General features: G+C 32.5%; 1 protein-coding gene across 1 annotated transcript; it reads right to left on the minus strand.

Moving 5' to 3' along the window:
- Nucleotides 1-16,561: 16,561 nt before the first annotated feature.
- On the minus strand, nucleotides 16,562-17,749 carry LOC114192341 (zinc finger protein ZAT5-like). Its single transcript, XM_028082035.2, has one exon. The coding sequence runs from the start codon at nucleotides 17,540-17,542 to the stop codon at nucleotides 16,811-16,813; it is 732 nt and encodes a 243-aa protein (XP_027937836.1). The 5' UTR covers nucleotides 17,543-17,749; the 3' UTR covers nucleotides 16,562-16,810.
- Nucleotides 17,750-20,322: the final 2,573 nt, after the last annotated feature.

The raw sequence follows: 20,322 nt of genomic DNA on the forward strand, positions 1-20,322 counted from the left end.
TAATTCCAAAATTCATTGAAACTTGAGGGACCAAAAACATATTTAACTCTACTTTTATATATATATGTTTATAAATGGTTTGAAGAAGTGAGCGATGACTTTTTATAGAAAAAAAAAAAATAAGTGAGTAATACCTTTTTTATATATTTATTTATTTATTTGTAAATGGTATGAATACGTAAAGGATGAATTTTGATAGAAAAGAGAAAAATAAATGAGAGGAATAGATTGAAGAGTATAGTTGTTTTGAAAAAACAAAAGAGGTAAATGACCAATTTTAAGTTCTTAAACGTGTAAATAAGTAACACAATATCCTTGAAAGAATTATTTTCTTTTATTTAGTCCTTGTACAAAAAGTATGATAATTATGTTCTAGTATTCAATTTAGTAACATCATTTTGTCAATACAGAAGAACCAACTTTCACAATAAGTTGTATTTTTCTGAAGGCCAGTGTAATATTTAAGCCGCCGTAAATTCAAGAATTAATTCACATTTCTTACAATATTTATATCAAATTATAACTTTTGTTTTTTAAGGACTAAATTATCAACAGTTTATATGTTTTTAGAAAAAAAATTATCATTTATCTTAAAGAATAGAGAAAAATTATGGAAGAAAGAAACAAGAAAATGTATTTTCGAAATGATTTTAGTTAATAAACCCTTTTATCAAGATATCTTTTAGGACTTAAATGTAAGAGTGTTTAAACGAGTTGAACTTAATTCAATTATATAACAATCGAATTAAACTACAGAAAGTAGTTTGTTATTGAAAAAAATAGTTCAAGTGTAACTAAATTATTTTTATTTTCTTTAGTTTGGTTAATTACGTTCTACACTTTTTAATTGATTTTTTTATAACTTAAACTAATTTAATTGTCTTAATTATTATTACACATTGAATAAAATTTAATTTTATAAAAAGATATCACTTTATTTCTTTCAACTCAATTTCATGCATGAATTTATTTATGATAAAAATTATTAAAAAAATATATTGATGCAATGTTCCATGATCATTCAATTAAACCTAGCCTCTTCATTTGCTCCTAGGGTTTTTGTGTCTATAAAGGTTTGAACACACAACCATCCAATTATCAAGATAATGCACAATCAATTCAACCAATTCATCTTTCATGATAATCTTTATAAATTTAGGATTATATTATCACTCATCATGATTAAGCATATTATTATAAAATATTAGACAATAAAATAAAACATAATGGGCATACACAAGACTCGAAATCAAGTCCTTTGATAATAATAAAGCACTCTCAACCACTTAAGCTAATACTCCACATCATAAAAGCTAGTATTAAATGCCATAAAGGCTCCCACTACCCGCATTTATTAAATAAATTTTTATTTAGTTATTTAAATTTTTCGGGTCTTACAAAAATCATGAATATGTTGTTGTGTGATTCAGTCATCGGGTTATGACTGGATAATGGTAAGTGTGATATGAATTATGTGTGGCGTGATTAGGGTTTATTAGAACCTGCCAAAACTAGTAACACTAGCATTATTGGTATGGTGCCTCACGATGCAGGACGAGCCGCCAGGCGATAGTGAACCAAGACAGTGGCAGTGGCCACTGGACTCGCGTGGCGCCTGGCGGACGGGGTGGTCCCGCTAGGTGGAAGCAATCTGGCAAAGACTCTGGAAGGCGCGTAGCGCCTAGCAGTAGGAGTTCACCACCAGGTGGCCGCTAGGCGGCTTGGAGCGTGAGTGTGCCTAACAACATGGTGTGTGGCGCCAGGCGATTTCGGATGTAGTGATGGATTATGCGAGGGATTCTAAACAACTTTGGATGGAGGTCTTGATGCAATTCCTTGTTGTGGGCCCAGTTACGAGTGCAACTTGTATTCGGGTAACACGTGGCCACTCAAGGTTGTAGCCTGGTAGTTTTGGAAGCCTAGTGGAGTGTGCGAGATCGTGGCTCGTACAAATGGGTTCCGAAGATTGTCCTCCTCAGTGTTATCCGACGAGTTTTTTAGTCTTGGGACAAATATGAACCGTGGTTCGTATTGGGGAATTCCACTTGGTGTTGCGGATTGTGCCCATGACAAGATTATTCACGCGTATGGACTATAGGTGGTGGCTTGTAGTCGGAGAGGCGAGTAGACACTCGTGGCAGTAAAGATCGATCAATGTAATCATCAAAGAGTGTAGAATCAAGAGGCTTCCAGCGGAAGATTTGGAAGTCGAGGATTAAGGATTGGGGTTCTAACAAGGGCCATGGGTTTGAAATTGTATTCTTAATTTATATTATTTTCCTTTTATTTGAGCTCACCTTATCTGTGTGTGTTTAGGGATGATCATATAACTTGTTATATGGGAGCAGATGTTGATGCAGGTGAGCATATGGACACTTAGAGACGGAGTGAGGCTAGCCATGGAAGAATTTATATGGAATTATCTTTACGGATTTTGATTTATGGACTATTTCTATAATCAATTACTATGACTTATGTTATATTTGTAGTGTGAACGTATTTACGAATTTGATCTTTTGGTGTGTATAAACTAAATTTTAAATTTTTCTCGCCCTTTTGGGAAAGTAATTTTATTAATAAATGTTGTTATTAGTATTTCTATTATTTTAATTTTAAATAAGTAATTTTTGGCTAGGACATTACAACCATTATCCTAGTGATATAATAGTAGTCTGTTTCAACACCTATATTTCTTTTGTAAAAAGACTTATTTGAGGTTTTGATAAATTTAAAGACTTTTCATTCATATTTGTTTTTGATAATTGTTTTCTTGGAGTGGAATTTTCAGAAATCAAATCAGTTGTATTATTGTTGTCTTTTGTCTCCATGAGTTTCTTCCAATACTTTCTTCAACAAAAAGGCAATTCTTTATTTAGCTTTTCACATTCTATGTTCTATTTTTCAATGTTTTGAATCATATCCTTATTTAACTTACATAGAATCGTGTTCTCTAGTAAAAGTCTTGCATTCTCATTTTAAATTTCATCAGAAAAAAATTGTTCTTATTCAATTTTTTTCAGATCTTTACTCACACTTTTAAAATTATTTTTAAGGCTTTATATGCCTCTATAATCCTAGCATAATTAGAAATGGCTTCACGATATGCAGGACAAACAAAATGCAAGTCAAAAAAATCTACCTCTTCTTCATTGTTGTCATCCGATGCAGAACTAGTAGCATATGCCATGAGATTGAAATGAACTTTTTAATTTGAATTTTGAAGGACCAACATCATCCTTTGCTCCTTTATTGGTAAGAGTAAGTTTTTCCCATATTTCTTTGGTAGAATATGGCATAAACCTTATTGTTTTCTTCATCTGATAAGCCACATGGTAGGATGTTTTTAGCTTTAACATTAATTCAAAACCAATATTTCTCGCTTTCATCGCATGTTTTGCCTGAGAACAACTCTTTTTTGTCATTAAATGATGTAGGAATGCCATAATTAATAATTTTCTGTAATTCTATATTGATAGAGTAAAAATATTACATCATCCTTAGCTTCCACAGATTATACTTTTTATGGTCTACATAGATTATATCTTGTCCTTGTTTCTCCATTTGGTCTACACGGATTTGTCCTCAAACTGATGCAAAGGTAGGCTCTAATACCACTTAATAATACAATTAAGGTTTAGAAAGGGGGAAGGGTGATAGAGGATTGAATTGAGTATGTAAACATTTCCTTTTGCAAAGATAGATTTGAAGAGATGAAGTAATATGATATGATGAACAAATACACAGAATTTATACTAGTTCACCCAAACCTACAAGATATGTCTAGTTCTCTCTTAAGAACGCTGCTTAAGAGGTTCCATTAATAAAATAAAGTATTATTATAATGAGTACATAAACCTCTCCAGGTTATGAGTATCACCCTCTCCAAGTATCCCAAGTATCAACCTCTTTAGGTGAAACCTATATAACCTCTCTAGCTATAACATGTTTAACCTTTTCATGTATCCATCTAAATCTCCCCTATGATATTAAAGTTTGTCAGTGGAATAAAGAGACACTCAAAGTAAGACTGCATAATTTAAAGTCACTGGATAAGCTTCACAATGTGAAATTTTTTACAATGGTTAACCACACACCCACTATTTTCACTAACTAGATTTTTTCTATTTGACTTAGTCCTTTGAACCATTTTCTCTTCTGAATCTCTCTTCTACATAATCTTACTTTGTACTTCCTTTTCTTATCATCTTTTTCAATCTCTATTTTACAACTCAGCTTGATTTTCATTTTATAAGCATGTTGGGAATATGACTTTTGGAGACTTTTTACTTCTAAATTATTTTGTTGTTTAAAAACTTCTTTGTATCAACATCTTTTTCTTTGACTATTAAGAAATATTCTTATCTGAGCTTTAGATTTTTTTTTCCTTCTTTTCTTGTTGGTTTCTTTTCTTTCTTTCGTTTCTCTATCTTCTCTCAGTTAAGTCTTTCTTCAATCTTAAATGAAGATGACCATTATAACATAGAGAAATTTCATTTGGTAATATAATGAATGATCATTTTCGAGATCAACACTTTAAAAGGAAATTACTAATAAAATTTTCAAGATAATCCTTAGAATTTCTTCTTTGAGATTCTTTGGTTACGAGATAGATATCATCTTTTGAATTTCTTTATCTTTTTTTTGTCGCATATAGATATCAAAGAGCACTTCATATAGAAAGTATTGATATAATCTTCTCTCTATTGAAGATTAGATGCACCCTTTTTGAATGATGTATTTTGATGGTAACAAAAACATCATAAAGAAATTGGTTAGATGAGATGAAGACACTAATAGACTATACCAAGTAACCATCAGATGAAAAATTGACTAGACATTGTCAATTGATCTACCAAATATAAATTGTGAGTATGTTAACTCTATAGTGTGTGCTCATGAGTTTAAAGCAAGCTTTCTCAAAAGCATAATTAACAGAGACACGATAAAATATAAAGATTGGATGAAACAAGTCTGGAAGTGAAGAATATGCGAGCTAAGTCAAAAGAGTTCAGCAAATCAGTCAAAACAAAGAGAACTTCACTAGACGAGTCAAAGCTTATGACAAAAGTCATGTTGACCAAATGAGTCATATTGACTAGATGAGTGAAAACATTAGATACATAAAAGCATTAGATGACTTGTAACATCCCGCTCGGATATTATGAGTTTTCAATAAAATAAAAGAGAAATGATAAATCAACATCATTTATTATACTACCTTTCCCAAAAACACGGGAAAATTTAAAACTATTACAACGTCAAAAGCTCAAAATCCTCAACATTATAATTATGAAATGGGAAAAACCAAGTTCGATAATAAAAGCATTACAAAGTCTTTAAAATCCATCCAAGCAATAAAACTCCATAGAAAAAAAAAATCCCCCACGATAGCCCAAGCTCCAGCTCTATGCCTCACCAGAACCACCTACACCATCCAAGCAATAACACCGAGGAGGGCAATCTTTCGAAAACCCATCCATACGAGCCACGATCTCGCACACTCTACTAGACTTCCAAAACCACCAGGCTACAACCTCGAGTGGCCACGTGTTACCCCAATACAAGTTACACTCGTAACTGGGCCCCCAACAAAGCATCGCATCAAGACCTCCATCCAAAGCTGTGTAGAATCCCTCGTGTAATCCATCATTGCATCCAAAACTGCCTAGCACAACATCCACGTCGCTAGGTTAACTCGCGTTCTAGACCACTTGGCAGAACACTTGGCGCTGCCGGGCGGCAACCCGCTGGATTTTGGTCCAAGCTTAGTTCTACAACACACCGCCTAATGGGACTACTTCCGTCGCCAAGCGCCAACTCTCAGGTTTTACTCGAGAGTTCACTTTGTGGCCTATCTCTTGGCGGTTTACACCGTTTCGCCAAACGTCACACCAGTAACTGGTAATTTACTGGTATTTGACACTCTAGAATAGGTTCCAATGAACCTATTTACACAAGACACTCAGTACACGCAAAACAAGCATTCGTGACAAGTAAATATACTTTCATATAATTAAGTTGAACTCAACTACACAATATCTCATGGTCAAACATCAAACACAACCATATTCTTGCTTTTATACATCCAGGAGAATCATAATAAATCCACATAAAACTATCAAAACAAAGTGTTATACCCAACACACAATCTTGGACAACCAAACGATATACAAAGAAGGAAAAACACAAATCATTATCCCAAAATATCGCACATGCAATAAAATAGTAACAATGATAATAATAAAAAAACAACAACAGTAACAATAATAATAATAATATGGTTGTGTTTAATGACAATAAAAATAAAAAAAATAATAATGAAAATAATAATAAAATAAAATGAAACAATAATACTAATAAGATAAAATAATAAGATAAAATAATTATAATAAAATAATAAAATAATAATAATAATAATAATAAATAAAGCAATAATAATAAATAATAATGATAATAAAATCATAAATAAAATAAAACAATGATAATAATAAAATAATAATAAAATAAAATAAAAAAAAAATAATAATAAAGATATTTATAAATTAAAATAAAATAATAAAAATAATAATAATAATAATAATAATAATAAAAATAATATTATAAATAATAGTAATAATTATAATATTAATAATAAAATGAAATTTTAAAAATAATGAAAATAATAATAAAATAAAATTAAATAGTAATAATAAAGCAGTAGTATTAATAAAATAAAATAAAATAATAAAATAATAATTATAAAATAAAGAAATAATAATGAAAATAAAATCATCAATAAAACAAAAACAATGATAACAATAATAATAATAAAAGAACAATAGTAAAATAATAATACTAATAAAAATAATTATAAAATAAAATAAAATGAGATTAATAATAATAATCAAAATAATAATAATAATAATAATAATAATAATAATATAAATAATAATAATAATAATATAAATAACAATAATATAAATAATAATAATAATAATAATAATAATAAAATAAAATTATAAAAAATAAAAATATATAACAATATATAAGGAGAATTCTCTATGTGTCCACATTTTGTTATTTGAATTTTACCCTTTATTATTTTAAAGTTTAATTAAACCGTTATTTTAACGTTATTTGAGTGTAATGTTATTCTAAAACTTATTTATCTTAAACTGTTATTTTAAAAATTATTTTTATGTACATATGAAGGTTGGAATAGCTTAGTTGGTTAGAGCATGTGGCTGTTAATCACAAGGTCGGAGGTTCAAACCCTCTTTCTAGCGAAAAGGTTTCTCTTTTTTGGAACAATATTTCGTAGAAATTTTCCTTCATTATTTTAAAAATTAATTCTTTTATAAACAATTTAATTTTAACCGTTATTCTAAAAATTTCTTTTCTCTTAAACCGTTATTTTAAAACTTCTTTTGTATACATAGTTTAATTTTCTAATTTTACATTTTATAACTATTTTAAAAATTAATTATATATTTTTTTATTGATCTTAACTTAAATTTCTATGAAAATAAAAAAATACGAACACACATGCTGCCAAGCGAAATACGCTTCCAGACCTCTTGGCGGGGGACACGTGCCGCCAAGCGCCTCTAATGCTACTATTTCTACAGGTATCGCTTGGCGGGACAACGCTTACATCCATGCACCAACATCCAGGCACCACACGCTCTAGTACCCCATTGGTTTTGTAGCTATCGCCTAGCGGTCAAACACCACTGCTAGACACTACACCAGTACTTGCGCAGTAGTGATTTTTTCTTAAGCACCCAAAGCAGATTTCACCCCATACCAATCAAGACATCCACCATGTAGCAATATCTACTAAGTTAGTTGCACTATTTCTCACAGATTTGGCTTCTCATCAATGTTCCCATTCCTCTTTTCAGATTCACTAATACAATTGCATTAATAAAAGACTTGCATGAGTTCAACTTTTCTTATGTACAGTGTGTCATCACCAAATCATACTACCTGCATTCCAACATATTCCCCTATATTTCCTCACTCTCCAAAAAATTACTAATAACAAGTTTGTCACACCCAAGCCTATAATTATACTTCATGTCCACTTAGCCAACTCTATGGAGAAAATTTCCATTCATATATTGTATTATGCCCAGTCCAGTTATTCCCTAATTAAAATGTAACCTCTAATGCACTGTCGTGGTATTCCCTTTTTCCATTAATCATCACATAAATTCATACTACTAATTTATACATATCATCCACAAAGACCTCTGTCCAACTAATCCTCTCAAATCCAAAGTTAGCAATAACCTGATTCACAAGAATCTCGGACCCATCATCACTCCTCACAGCCACGCCAAACACTGTCTTTGCGATGGCGCCTGACGGCTTAATCAATACCGCCATAGCATTATGGGAAATTCCCAGAATTTTCCAACACCTGTAAAGACCCTCCCATTTTTCCCAAATTCTTTGTTTAGTCTATTTCAGCAATTCTACAATTCCCATGATTATAGTGTACAATTGCTTCACTTAAACTATATCCAGTAACATTTTATAATGTAATTAAACAATAGTTAATCTTAGACCCTCAAACCCCCAAATTTCCAACCCTAAAGCATTTTTCATCCAATCCTCTCCAAATGACTCGTCACAGTGTATTTCAATAGTTAACGACATCTAATCATTAACCTGAGCATAAAGGTCCTACTTCTCCGATCAAAACCAGCCCAGAACATAAAAAACCTAAGAATCGAGCCAAAATTACCCGTGTCGCCTAGCGGTTGTTCATCACCGCCAGGCAGTTCATCCAAAAGCCCAAAAATTTGGGTTGAACTGGGTGTATCACTTGGCGGATCTTTTATGCCGCCAAGCGGTTTCTGGCAAAAATCCAGAAAATAGGTAAAATTGCATGTGTCGCTTGGATGTTTTTTCCAGAAATCCAAAAACTCGAGATTTTTGGCAAAACTCATTAGTGATTGTTTTTCCAAAGCCCTTCTGTACGTCAAATCAATGCATAACCATTCAACCAATTCATGTTTCGTGATAATTTCTATAATTCTATGATTATATTATCACTCATCATGATCAAACATATTATTAAAATAATAATCAATTAAATAACACATAAACAACATACATAGGACTTGAACCCAAGTCCTCTCATAATAACCAAGTACTCTCAACCATGTGAGTTCGTACTATTTCACATCATAACAATCAACATTTAATACCATAAAGGCTCCCACTACCCGCATTTATTAATTAACTATTAATTTAATTAATTAAATTTCACGAGTCTTACATGACTACCCATATTCGACACCCTTGATACAACTTAATTTTTACAGCTGTTATTTTTCCGTATAATTACTAGTTGAATATTCAGTTTAATTGAAATAAATATTTTTATCTGATTATTGGAAAATCAAATTATTAAAATGAGCTTCAACATTTAAAAATTATCTCTTGATAATTATACTCTAAAGAAATAATGTTATCAAATGAAACAATCAATTTTCATATATATATATATATATATATATATATATATATATATATATATATATATATATATATATATATATATATATATTCTCGGTGATTGATGACTAAATTGATCATGATTGATGTAAGACCCGTGAAATTTAATTAATGAAATAAATAATTAATTAATAAATGTGGGTAGTGGAAGCCTCTATGGTGTTAAATGTTAATTTGTATGATGTGAAAAAGTATTAGCTCAAATGGTTGAGAGTATTTGGTTGTGTGAGAAGACTTAGGTTCAAATCCTATGTATGTCATTTATGTGTTATTTAATTGATTATTATTTTAATAATATGCTTGATCATGATGAGTGATAATATAATCCTAGAATTATAGGAATTATCGTGAAACATGAATCGGTTAAATGGTATGGTTAAACTCCAAAGAATCAAGGTTGAACTAGGAATCTAAGATAGGGGAGCTGGACTACGTTCTCTTTATATTTTTGAATAACTGCATGAATTATAACATGTTTGTGTATGATCTTCCCCTTACTTTACTTGAAATTCGTGTTCTAGAATTTTTTCAGAAACCGCCTGGCGGGGCTTCAAAGCCGCAAGGCGACTCATACCATTTTCTATGCATTTCTAGTTCCTAAGAGGAACCACCTAGTGGCACGAATTGAGCCACCAGGCGACGTGTGCTTTTCAACCAAGTTTCTGGGTTTCTGGATCATCTGCATGGTAGTGATGAACACCCGGCAGGCGACGCGAGCCATGTTGGCTCGATTTTGAATGTTCTTGGTGTTCTAGATTGATTCTGATCGATGGATAAAGTTGTAATTGATTATGGGTGCCTGAGAAAAAGGGATTATGGTGAAATTGCAGTGGGATACGAAGGAATTTAATGAAATTGGTCAAATATGAATATTAGGATTTAAGATTTGGGGTTTTGGTGTTGATCAAATTAAGTAGAGAATGTTAGTAGAATTTCATGTATTGAAAGCTTTATGAATGAACTATGAACTTAATCGCGTGAGTGCAATCTATTAAGTTGAAATTTTGGAGAATCTGGAAATCTGGGTATGAGTAACGTTTGAAAATGTAAGGGAAATTTTCTGGGCTCTAGGACAAGATGAACCACCTGGCGGCACCCAAATTTTCGCCAGGCGCTATACTAGAGTAGTGGGCACTGTGTGGTTGGCGTACAGTGCGGGTTGGGGAGTTTACTCTTGTCATTTGGAGTACTAGAAAGGGAATTTGGATATGCTAGTTATGGAATTTAAAAGATAAATATTGCATGAGGTAGGACTACATGAGAATGTCAAGTAATAACTTATAAATTAGTTTTAATAGGTTTAGATGCTATGATAGTACATTACAAGTTAACTAAACTAGAGTTTTGTTGATAGCAAGACAAAATATAATTCTGAGAGTTGGAAATGTTAAGTGGTTTCATCTAAGTTGAAAATGCGGTGTAGATATAGGTTATGGTGTAATTGTTATGTTAAGTGAAATTGAGTGGAGAATGAGGTAACCTTTGGAGTCAATGATAGTGTAAGTGGTAAGAAGTGGACAATGGATTAATGTGCATTAACAAGAGTGATCTTCCAACAAATCAATTGGTTGGTACTTTGGGTTGGGGAAACCATATGGGAATGGAACTATTAGTAATAAGTTAAGAAGCATGGAAACCAAGACTGTAGGATATGACATATGGAACTTGGTGAAAGTTACAATATGTTTTTATGTCGAGATTAGAGAAATAGTTTGTTCTGTGGTGCTGAAAACCAATAAATTCGCATTATTGGTATGGCGCCTAGCGATGAGGACGATCCGCCAGGCGATAGCTACAATTGTAGTGTCTCTGGGAGTGCGTGGCGCCTGGTGGTGAAGTTGGTCCCGCCAAGCGACACCTGCAGTTAGTGGCATCAGAGGCATTTGGCGTCAGGCGGCCTGGAAGCGAGTTTTGCTTGGTGGCTCAGGAGCAACGCCAGGCGATAATGGAGATGCATAATGACGGTTTGCTTTTGATGTGCGTGGTTTACAAGGCTTTGATGATAACTTAAAGGTCGGCTTGCTAGTGTTCCTTGAGTTGTGGCTCGGAATGTATCCCTTGAGTTGTAGCTTAGGATAGGGGTTAAGCACGTGGCATTCCTTAAGTTGTGGCTCAAAATGACATTTCTTGAGTTGTGGCTTGGGATGACGGATGAACACGAGGAACTCTTGAGTTGTGGCTTGGGTTGGCGAGTGTTGCCTGTGTGAGTGTGCGAGTTGTGCCTTGTACGGATGGGTCTAGATAGATTACCCTCCTCAGTATGTGGGTGACGAGTTTGGTAGTCTTGGGAAATTACGAACTATGTTCATATTGGGAACTCCACCTGGCGTTACAGAGTATGGTTCATAGCTAGTTTCTCGCACGTGTTCTACAAGTTGTGGCAGCAAGACATCTTGAGGTATTCATCTAAAGATGTAGAGCATGGATAACATGGCGGTGGCCATGTGGTTTTGAATTAAAGGATGGGTTCCTTTGATGTTTGTTTGTTTTATATATGTGATTTGTATATGTTTTATATATTGTTAGCTCACCATATATATTTGTGTTTGGCGATGATCGTGTACGCGGTACACGGGAGCAGATGATGTTGTATGTGGATCTGGTGAGGCGTAGAGCCGAAGCGGGACTAGTCTAGGAGAAAAGTTTTACCAGAGATTTTATTATGATTTTGAATAAATTGTAAACTTTTTCTCTTATTAAACCTGATTAATGTATTTGGATTTTTATAAGTATGGATTTAAGTTTATTTTACAATGAAATAAAGTTTTAAATTCCCTGTGGTCTAAGTTTATTTTACAATGAAATAAACTTTCCCACGTTTTTTGGAATTATAATTATATTAAATGAGGTATTATTTTCACTACAACAAAAATCACTTTAGACAACAACATAAAATTATGATATAAATTATAAAAACCGTGGTCTAAAGATTAGACCACAATTTTTTAGGCGTGGTATAGGTGAGTGTAGCTATAGGTAATAGATAACAGTTTAAAATCAAGATTTAAAAAAAAAGAAAAGAAACATAATCAAAGTATCCCAAAAATGAAGCGCCAATTCAATAAAAAAAGAAAAGACAAAAGGTAAGAGATAGTCACAACAACAAACAACGTCACACCAATGCAATAGAAGAAACACGAAATAGGTAAGAGACACGAAATAGAAGAACGATCAGTGAGATGCACAAATCAAAGCACAAAACAAAAAGTGGGAAACCTAATTTCAAGAAAAAACCACTGGCTCACAATAGAAGTAAGATTAAAACGGTTTAGCTGGAAAAACTAAGAAATCGAGAAATCGAGAAGCTAGAATTTGGGAGGTACCAAATGTATATACGTTAATAGGATTGGAGGGTGAAAAGTGGATTCCAAGCAAAGACTCACCAGAGTGAGGGTTTAGGATGAGCGATTCCGATGAGGGTGGGCAATTTGGGGTGGTTTTGGTGAGCTTCATTAGGATGAGCGATTTCGATGAGGGTGGACGGTTTCGGGTGGATTTGGTGAGCTTCAATGGTGTTGGTGTGAAAGGATCGTAAGAGAGCCGACATGTGGTGAGGTACAAGTGTGATGACACGCAATGAGGTATAAGTGTGATACCCACGTTGAGCTCCAAGTAGAGTCGGAGAAGGTCCATCTACGGTGGATATGAGGTATGTGAAGGTGGCGGTGTTGGTAAGGAGAGGTGCAATGGTGGTGAAGTTTTTGCGAGGAGTGACTGCGGTGGGAGAAATTGAAGAAAATTAGGGTTTAGAAGGAGGAATTTGAATAAGAACATTGAGTTGGGGTTTAGGGGAGGGGGAAAGAAATTTGATAAAAAAGGTTCTCAAAATTTTAAACAAAAACTTTCCGAGACTTGAAAATTAAAGGTTGCAAGAAATTTTAGACAAGAAAAAAAAATTTTATTGTAGAATGATATTTATAAAATGTCATAATTTTTAATAATAGTATGACATTTAATAATACGACACCTAAAAACGTCATATATTGCATGTAAATTATGACAGTTCCATAAACGTTGTATTATATTGCAAAAAGTGACATTTTCAAATAAACGTCATATTAAAAATGCCATAATATACATGATTTTTTGTAGTGTTTTTAGTATGACAATATTTTTAAAACCGTTGCTTAAAATTCTCACAATAAACAACAATTTTACATGTTGATTTTATACCTTACCTATGTTTTTAGACCACATTTTTACTAGTTTTGCCCACATAGTTTAAAGCAACAATTATATAATCATGGACTTTCATGATATTTATACATCATTTATAAAAATGTTGTTTATTATATGTTTAGGCTACATTTATTTAGTCGTTGTCTATTTTAGTGTGGTCTAAACTATAAATTGTTGTAGTGTTTAATTTTTATTTTATTTTATTTAAATTAGTAATATCATGACGAGATGTTACAAATTACAATTAAAAGTTATTATAATTCATACAAGTTATTTTAGAATGTTGCACAAAGTTTTCCTAAGTAGGAAAATATTGAACGTTGGAGAGAAAATCAAATTGTAAAGATTCCAAATCAAGCTCATGTTGATGCAAGAAATAAAGGAAATAATCAAAGAATTTCAACTAGAGACATCTAAAGACTTGAAGAATATATCAAGTCATTCCATCTAAAGAACAATCAAGGAAAAGATTGATGAAATATCACACCTTACTAATAGCTACATAAGTCTAGAATATCCAAGTAAAGCTTGAAAATTTGAACCAATATTTATAGCCCATGGAACTCCTTCATTATATGCATGAATTTCTACAAAATAGAGAAATATATATATCTTCATCTATAAATTCCAATCATTCCATAAGAAAATTTAAAATATGACATAACTCCCGACTAATGAGTAACTAAAACAAATTAGAGACTATCACAACACCTAAAAACTTTGTTACAAACAACAATCAATGGGAGTAAGATTTCCTTTAGTTTGTTGAACAAAAATAAGTCAACTCATTTTTTCTTGTAAGTTTAAATGTGAATCATTAGAACTTCATCTAGCATCAACAATCACAATTCATAATTGTAGGGAATCAAATTCCTAGATTCTGAAAGATAAAAGAAAAGGAAGAGATACAAACATTATCATTCAATCCTTGAAACTAGGATTTGATTATCGCGAAGGTCGATGCTAGATAAACAAAAGAAGGAGCCTGAATCAAGGGCAATCTAAATCCAAACACCACACGACACGAAAATACAAACTAAGCTAGAGGAAAACAACTCACATAGGTATCTCCCTTTACACAAAACAATCACAAGAAAAAATAGAACCAATAAACCTAATATTAAAATGTACGAAACCATAGCCGAATCAAATCAATGAGGCATTCAATTATTCAAATTGAACTTAAAATATATTTAAATACCTAAACCAAGTAAATCTATGAGCTCATACTTTATATGTGCATGCCTTGACACGAACTTGATGACCTCCACCAACAAGTCGTCCACTAGTTCCATCATCGTTGATGCTTGTCTATTGGTGCTCAAAATCGAATTCTTTGGCATGTCGTCAGAGTCTCTCTATTTCTTCGCCATGGCAAGCGGCTATGAAATTGGAACAAAAGGCTTGTTGCCTTGTGCGATGTCATTAGCAATTGTCGGGGTTTGAACACGACTGGCCTCGATATCAACGTTGGGTGGAAGAATGGTTCAGGCCCAAATTGGTGGCATTGGTCTCGTGGGAGAATTTTGTTCTGAAACCTCTTTTACTGAATGAAGATGTCAAAAGAGAATTGTTACGACATACGAGCAAAACAAGAAAGAAGAGGGAAAATTCTAAGATTCGAAAAAATGAGAAAGAGGATATATATGTGAAAAAATAGGAGGAAAATGAAACTTTGCGGGGGTTTATTGAAATAACCCTCCATACTTACAAGGGGTTTTGAAAACCTCCCTAACACATATTTATTAACTGAGGTTATTATAATCTCTAAAATTAAATCTCCGATAAAACTAAAATTTTGTGTGGTTATACACAATCTAATTTGGTCAAACAATATCAACTTGAGATAGATATCCGTGCATCCAAGCAAAATGATCTGAGCATTCAGGAATTTTATTCAGTCATGACAACCCTATGTGATCAACCTTCCTTGACTGAGCTTGCAAAATTGAGTATTTTTGCATCGTATATTACTCGTAGAGAATCACAACATTTGGTTCAATTTCTTATTGTCTTGCGTAGTAATTCTGGAAATTTGCATGGTTCAATTTTGTATCGTAACCCTCTACCTTTTATTTTATTTTATTTTAAAAGTTTATGTGGTTCAATTTTAAAAATTTAGTATGGTCCTCATACTTTATATTATTTTATTTGATTTTTTTAATAAATTTTTATGTAATTACGAATAATTATTGAAATATGAATTTTAGTAATGTCAATTATGTTGAATAAATGGTAGAAGAACGAGGTGTGTTAGAATACAGGTCAAAACAAAATAATTCGTCACTATTATTTGAGAACTTATTTTTATAGTGAATTTTTTTAAAAAAAACATTAAAGATACAGGAAATGAGAAAAAAAAAAGGTTTTATGACTTTTACCCAGTATAAAATATTTTAGTTCAAGTCAACATAAATTAAGTCTTCACTTTACATTTCTCTTTATTTTAGGCGAACTTTTTTTCTTGTTTTTTCCGTGTTGTCGGTTTCATAAGACTCACCTTTCTACTGCACGAAATATGAGGCACAAAGAAACTAATTGATAGCTTTTTGGTCTGAGGTTTTATTTTGTTATCAAAGTCTCTTGTTGTGTGCTTCCGCATACTTTGCTCTTCTCTTCTTTTTCTACGAAACATGTTAGTCTGTGAACCATTGATTATCCTGATTTTTTTTACACTAATTCCGCAATTTCTTCTTCTTCTTCCTTCACATTTCGTTATTTTTCTAATGGTGTATAAATATGTTCAAGGTTATTAAAAGATAATGTTTTTTCCTGGTCACATGCACCTTCATACTCCATCAGATTCAGAAAAAATAAATAAATAAAGGAAAATAAATTAAATTAAAATAATAAACAGCGTGAGAAAAGATCAAACTAAATCAAATAAATCAGTTTAATTATCATCCAATAAATGAATTTTCAATTTCATTCTATAGCATAGAATTTTTTGTTCTCTCAAGTCAGCGTTTCCGATGCCGGTGTTCTATGCCATAGAATGAATGGAAAGAATCCCATATACATTCAGACCCAAAAAAAAAAAAAACTAAAATAAAGTATGTTCAATTACCACTGAATAATATTTCTCTGTGACGCTACTTTATAGAAAAACACAGACTACAACGTTTCAGTAATTGCAATTCACCAAAGAAGAAGAGAACACAATAACGTTTTCTCTTCGCTGAAACGAAAACTTGGATTCCCCAAGATCCTCCTCTGGCGCAGGAAGATTCAAGTCCCAATTCAAGGGTTTCTTGTCTCCATGGCATTCTTGGCTACCACCACGATCATCACCACAACTCATGGAAGTTGTTGAAGAAGCATTCACAAGATTTCTATGGCGCCTCATGTGGCCTCCCAAGGCTTGCCCAGATGAGAATTCAGCGTAACAGGTTGAACACCGGTGAACTCTGGTGGCGACGGTGAAATTATTAACCCTACTCGGTGGTTTCAAGGAGAGAGTGGTGCTTGTAGTGAGATCATTATCTCTAACAGAAGTAGTAGCAGTAACTGGTTCAACATCATGAGTGGTGTAGTGCTTGGGCTTCCTGTGGCTGGTTCTGTGTCCTCCAAGCGACTGGAACGAAGGGAAGCATTTGTCGCAAGTCTTGCAGCGGAAGACTCGAGTGTTTGTGGAGCTTTTGTGGGTGATGTTGTGTGTGCCTTGAGCTAGGAGAATGAGACAATTCACCATGTCTTGTTCTTCTTCTATGGATTCAATTGGGGTGGTGGTGGTGGTGGTGGAGGTTGTGGCACTATCAATGGAATTGTTGGTGCTGGTTGAGGTTATTGAAGTAGGGTTTGCAAAAGAGGGTTCCCTTTGACGCTTGTTGCGATTTCCTTTGATGATCTTCATCATGTTGTGGTGTGTGAAGAATGCAAGAGAGTGATGTTAATATATGTTGGTGGTTGGTGGCAAAAGGCACATTATCGATCCCGTGAATTGAAACGGTAGAAAAGCGCGTTTTGGGTTTTGTAAGAATAATAATGTATGAGAAGGGTGTGAAGTATGAGGAGGTGAGGCAAGGGGTGAGATTCGGTTGGCTTTGAAGCAAACCCATTACTTTTTCTCAAAGATTCCTTTCTGGAGAATTGGTTTGCAAGCCTGGAACCACACACATCTCCAACTTTCACCGCGCTTTTCTTTATCTCCTTTTTAATTATTTCCCTTTCTTCTACTCATTCTTTATTTTCATCACCTTTTCTTTAACTAATTAATTTGCCTAATAATAATTAATGATTTAACGAAATAGATTAGAGTTGTACATGATCCTTGTGAGATTATGATGTAGTGTTGATTATTATTTTAGGTTGTTGCAGCCACGACTCGATGATTATTAGTAGCTACATGCAGTTGCTGAGAAGGGTATTCATTCATGTGCAGTTGACCCACCACTTCTTTTCTACATTTGTCATTACTTCACTGGACAATAATATCCAACAATCACGCCGCATATATGCATCACCATTATTATGTGATTCATATTTCTTAGTCTTTCCCAATCATTTGTTGTCCGTAAAAAGCACTCTATATTTTATATATATATATAGAGAGAGAGAGAGAGTATATAACTCTGTCATGAGTCCTAGCTGCTACTGTCCATCAATTAAGACACAACATCGTTAGTTACTTCTTTCACGTTAAAAATCGAAAAGATTTTGTGAAGTGTCGCTTTCACATCAAGAACCTTCAAGTATATTTATCTTACAAATAGTCAACCACCTTTTTTTTCTCTCCTTATAAATTAATTCGACTTTGTCTCTTAAGGTTAAATGTATCTGAAAATGTCATTCGGTAATTTAAATCCGAGTATCTAGAAATGCTAGTTCCTTATTTGTTTTTTACTCTTCATCAAAAAAAAAATGCTGCTTCGAGAATTATTTGAGTGAGATGTGAACATATATATGTAAGAAAATATATAAGATAGGATTGAACTTGTATTAAATATGAGAAGTAGGTGAATTGAAGGTATCCCCGAAAGAGTTGAAATGAGAAATATAGATGGGTAGGGCAGAATATTAATTTTGTTGAGAAAGGAAACCATATTAATGAAGAAAATGAAAAGAAAAAGGTAGTGGAGTATGGTGGAGTATACGTGCATGGACGGTGGGCATGAGTAGAGTAATGAATTGGTGGTGTAAGGTATAGAGTATATGGATATAAGAGGGTAAGGAGATTCTTGGCGTAAGGAATTCTTACGGAATGGAGGGTTTGTCAGGGGTACGTACGACCAACGTCACTATCAGCTACAGGCTTAAAGCAAAGCATCTTGGAAATCAAACATATTGAATTTTCTCTCATCGTGGTAGGATCTCCAAAAAACTTATTTCATTAGAGGTATAAACATGTTGACATGTAATTAGGTTTATGTCCCTAAAAAAAATTATTTAGTGTTTCTGGCTGTTAAACTAATAGGTCTAATAAAAATTATGGTACAAGTTTTATGTTTACTAGAAAGAAAAAATTCAATTTAAAGTATATAAGTAAATGTAAAAGTTACTTTAAATATTAATTTCATAAGATTAAGTTAGATTTAAAGTCAACATTTTAATATCATCTCAGAATCATGAGTTAAAATCTCTCTTAAGAAAGTTTATTATTTGTTAGGTCAATTATTTCATCGACTATGAGACAGTTATCAAATCATTTATTCACATAAAAATCATGTTAATTAATGCAAGAAGGCGTACTTGTCTGCAACACTAACTGGTCACCTTCTGGTATCTTAGAAAATATATGAATGATTAGTTGATAATTTTGTTTCGTTTTTTTATTTTTTTATGAAGGGAACATTGTCTCTGACAATCTTGGTTGAGCGTAAAGAAGACAGAAGGCGAGTTTGATGGAGAGAGTACCATGTAGTTGGTATATATAAAAACAACATCTATATCCACACCACTCTTTCATATTCCTCTTCACATGCAGATTCTAGCCGGTGTAATGGCTGGAGAAGGTCTTCAGAACTTATAGGTTAAGAATATAATAAATAAGGCTCTTCTATTTTTCAATATATATATTATGTAAAAGGTAGACTTCTATTGTATTCAAAGTGATGTGTTTTATTCGATTATTTTACGTTAAATATACCTAATATTACTAATCTCTCAAATATGTATACAAAATTATTGTATATAAGATAAACAGATAAAACGAGTTTGGGAATAGATTTGACTTTTTCCTATACGAGAAAAGTTCAAGTTTAAAATACATAGTTTATTTTTTAATCCTCTTGATATTTTATTTAGGTAAATATGAGCCAAAATATATAAAATTTACAATGTTAATTTACAATATATATATATATATATATATATATATATATATATATATATATATATATATATATATATATATATATTGTAGATTGAAGGATGGATTAGGAGGTGAGTGTAGTACTATTAGAAAAATACAATTTAGTCACCGATGTTAGTCACCGAAATAATTTAGTTGCAAATTGTGACTGAAATAGTCACCGATTCATAGTAGTCGCAAATAGCCACTGGTCTAACGACTGAATATTAATATTCATTACTATAACGAACTGAAATAGCCACCGAAAACTTTTAGTCTCTAAATATTATGTTTTAGCCACCGATTTAGTGACCCAAATAAATCTTATTTTGCAAAATATATTTAAT

This window comes from Vigna unguiculata, chromosome 7 (genome assembly GCF_037176805.1).
Source record: "Vigna unguiculata cultivar grain cowpea cultivar isolate G323 ecotype 2 chromosome 7, ASM3717680v1, whole genome shotgun sequence".
Taxonomy (NCBI): Eukaryota; Viridiplantae; Streptophyta; class Magnoliopsida; order Fabales; family Fabaceae; genus Vigna; species Vigna unguiculata.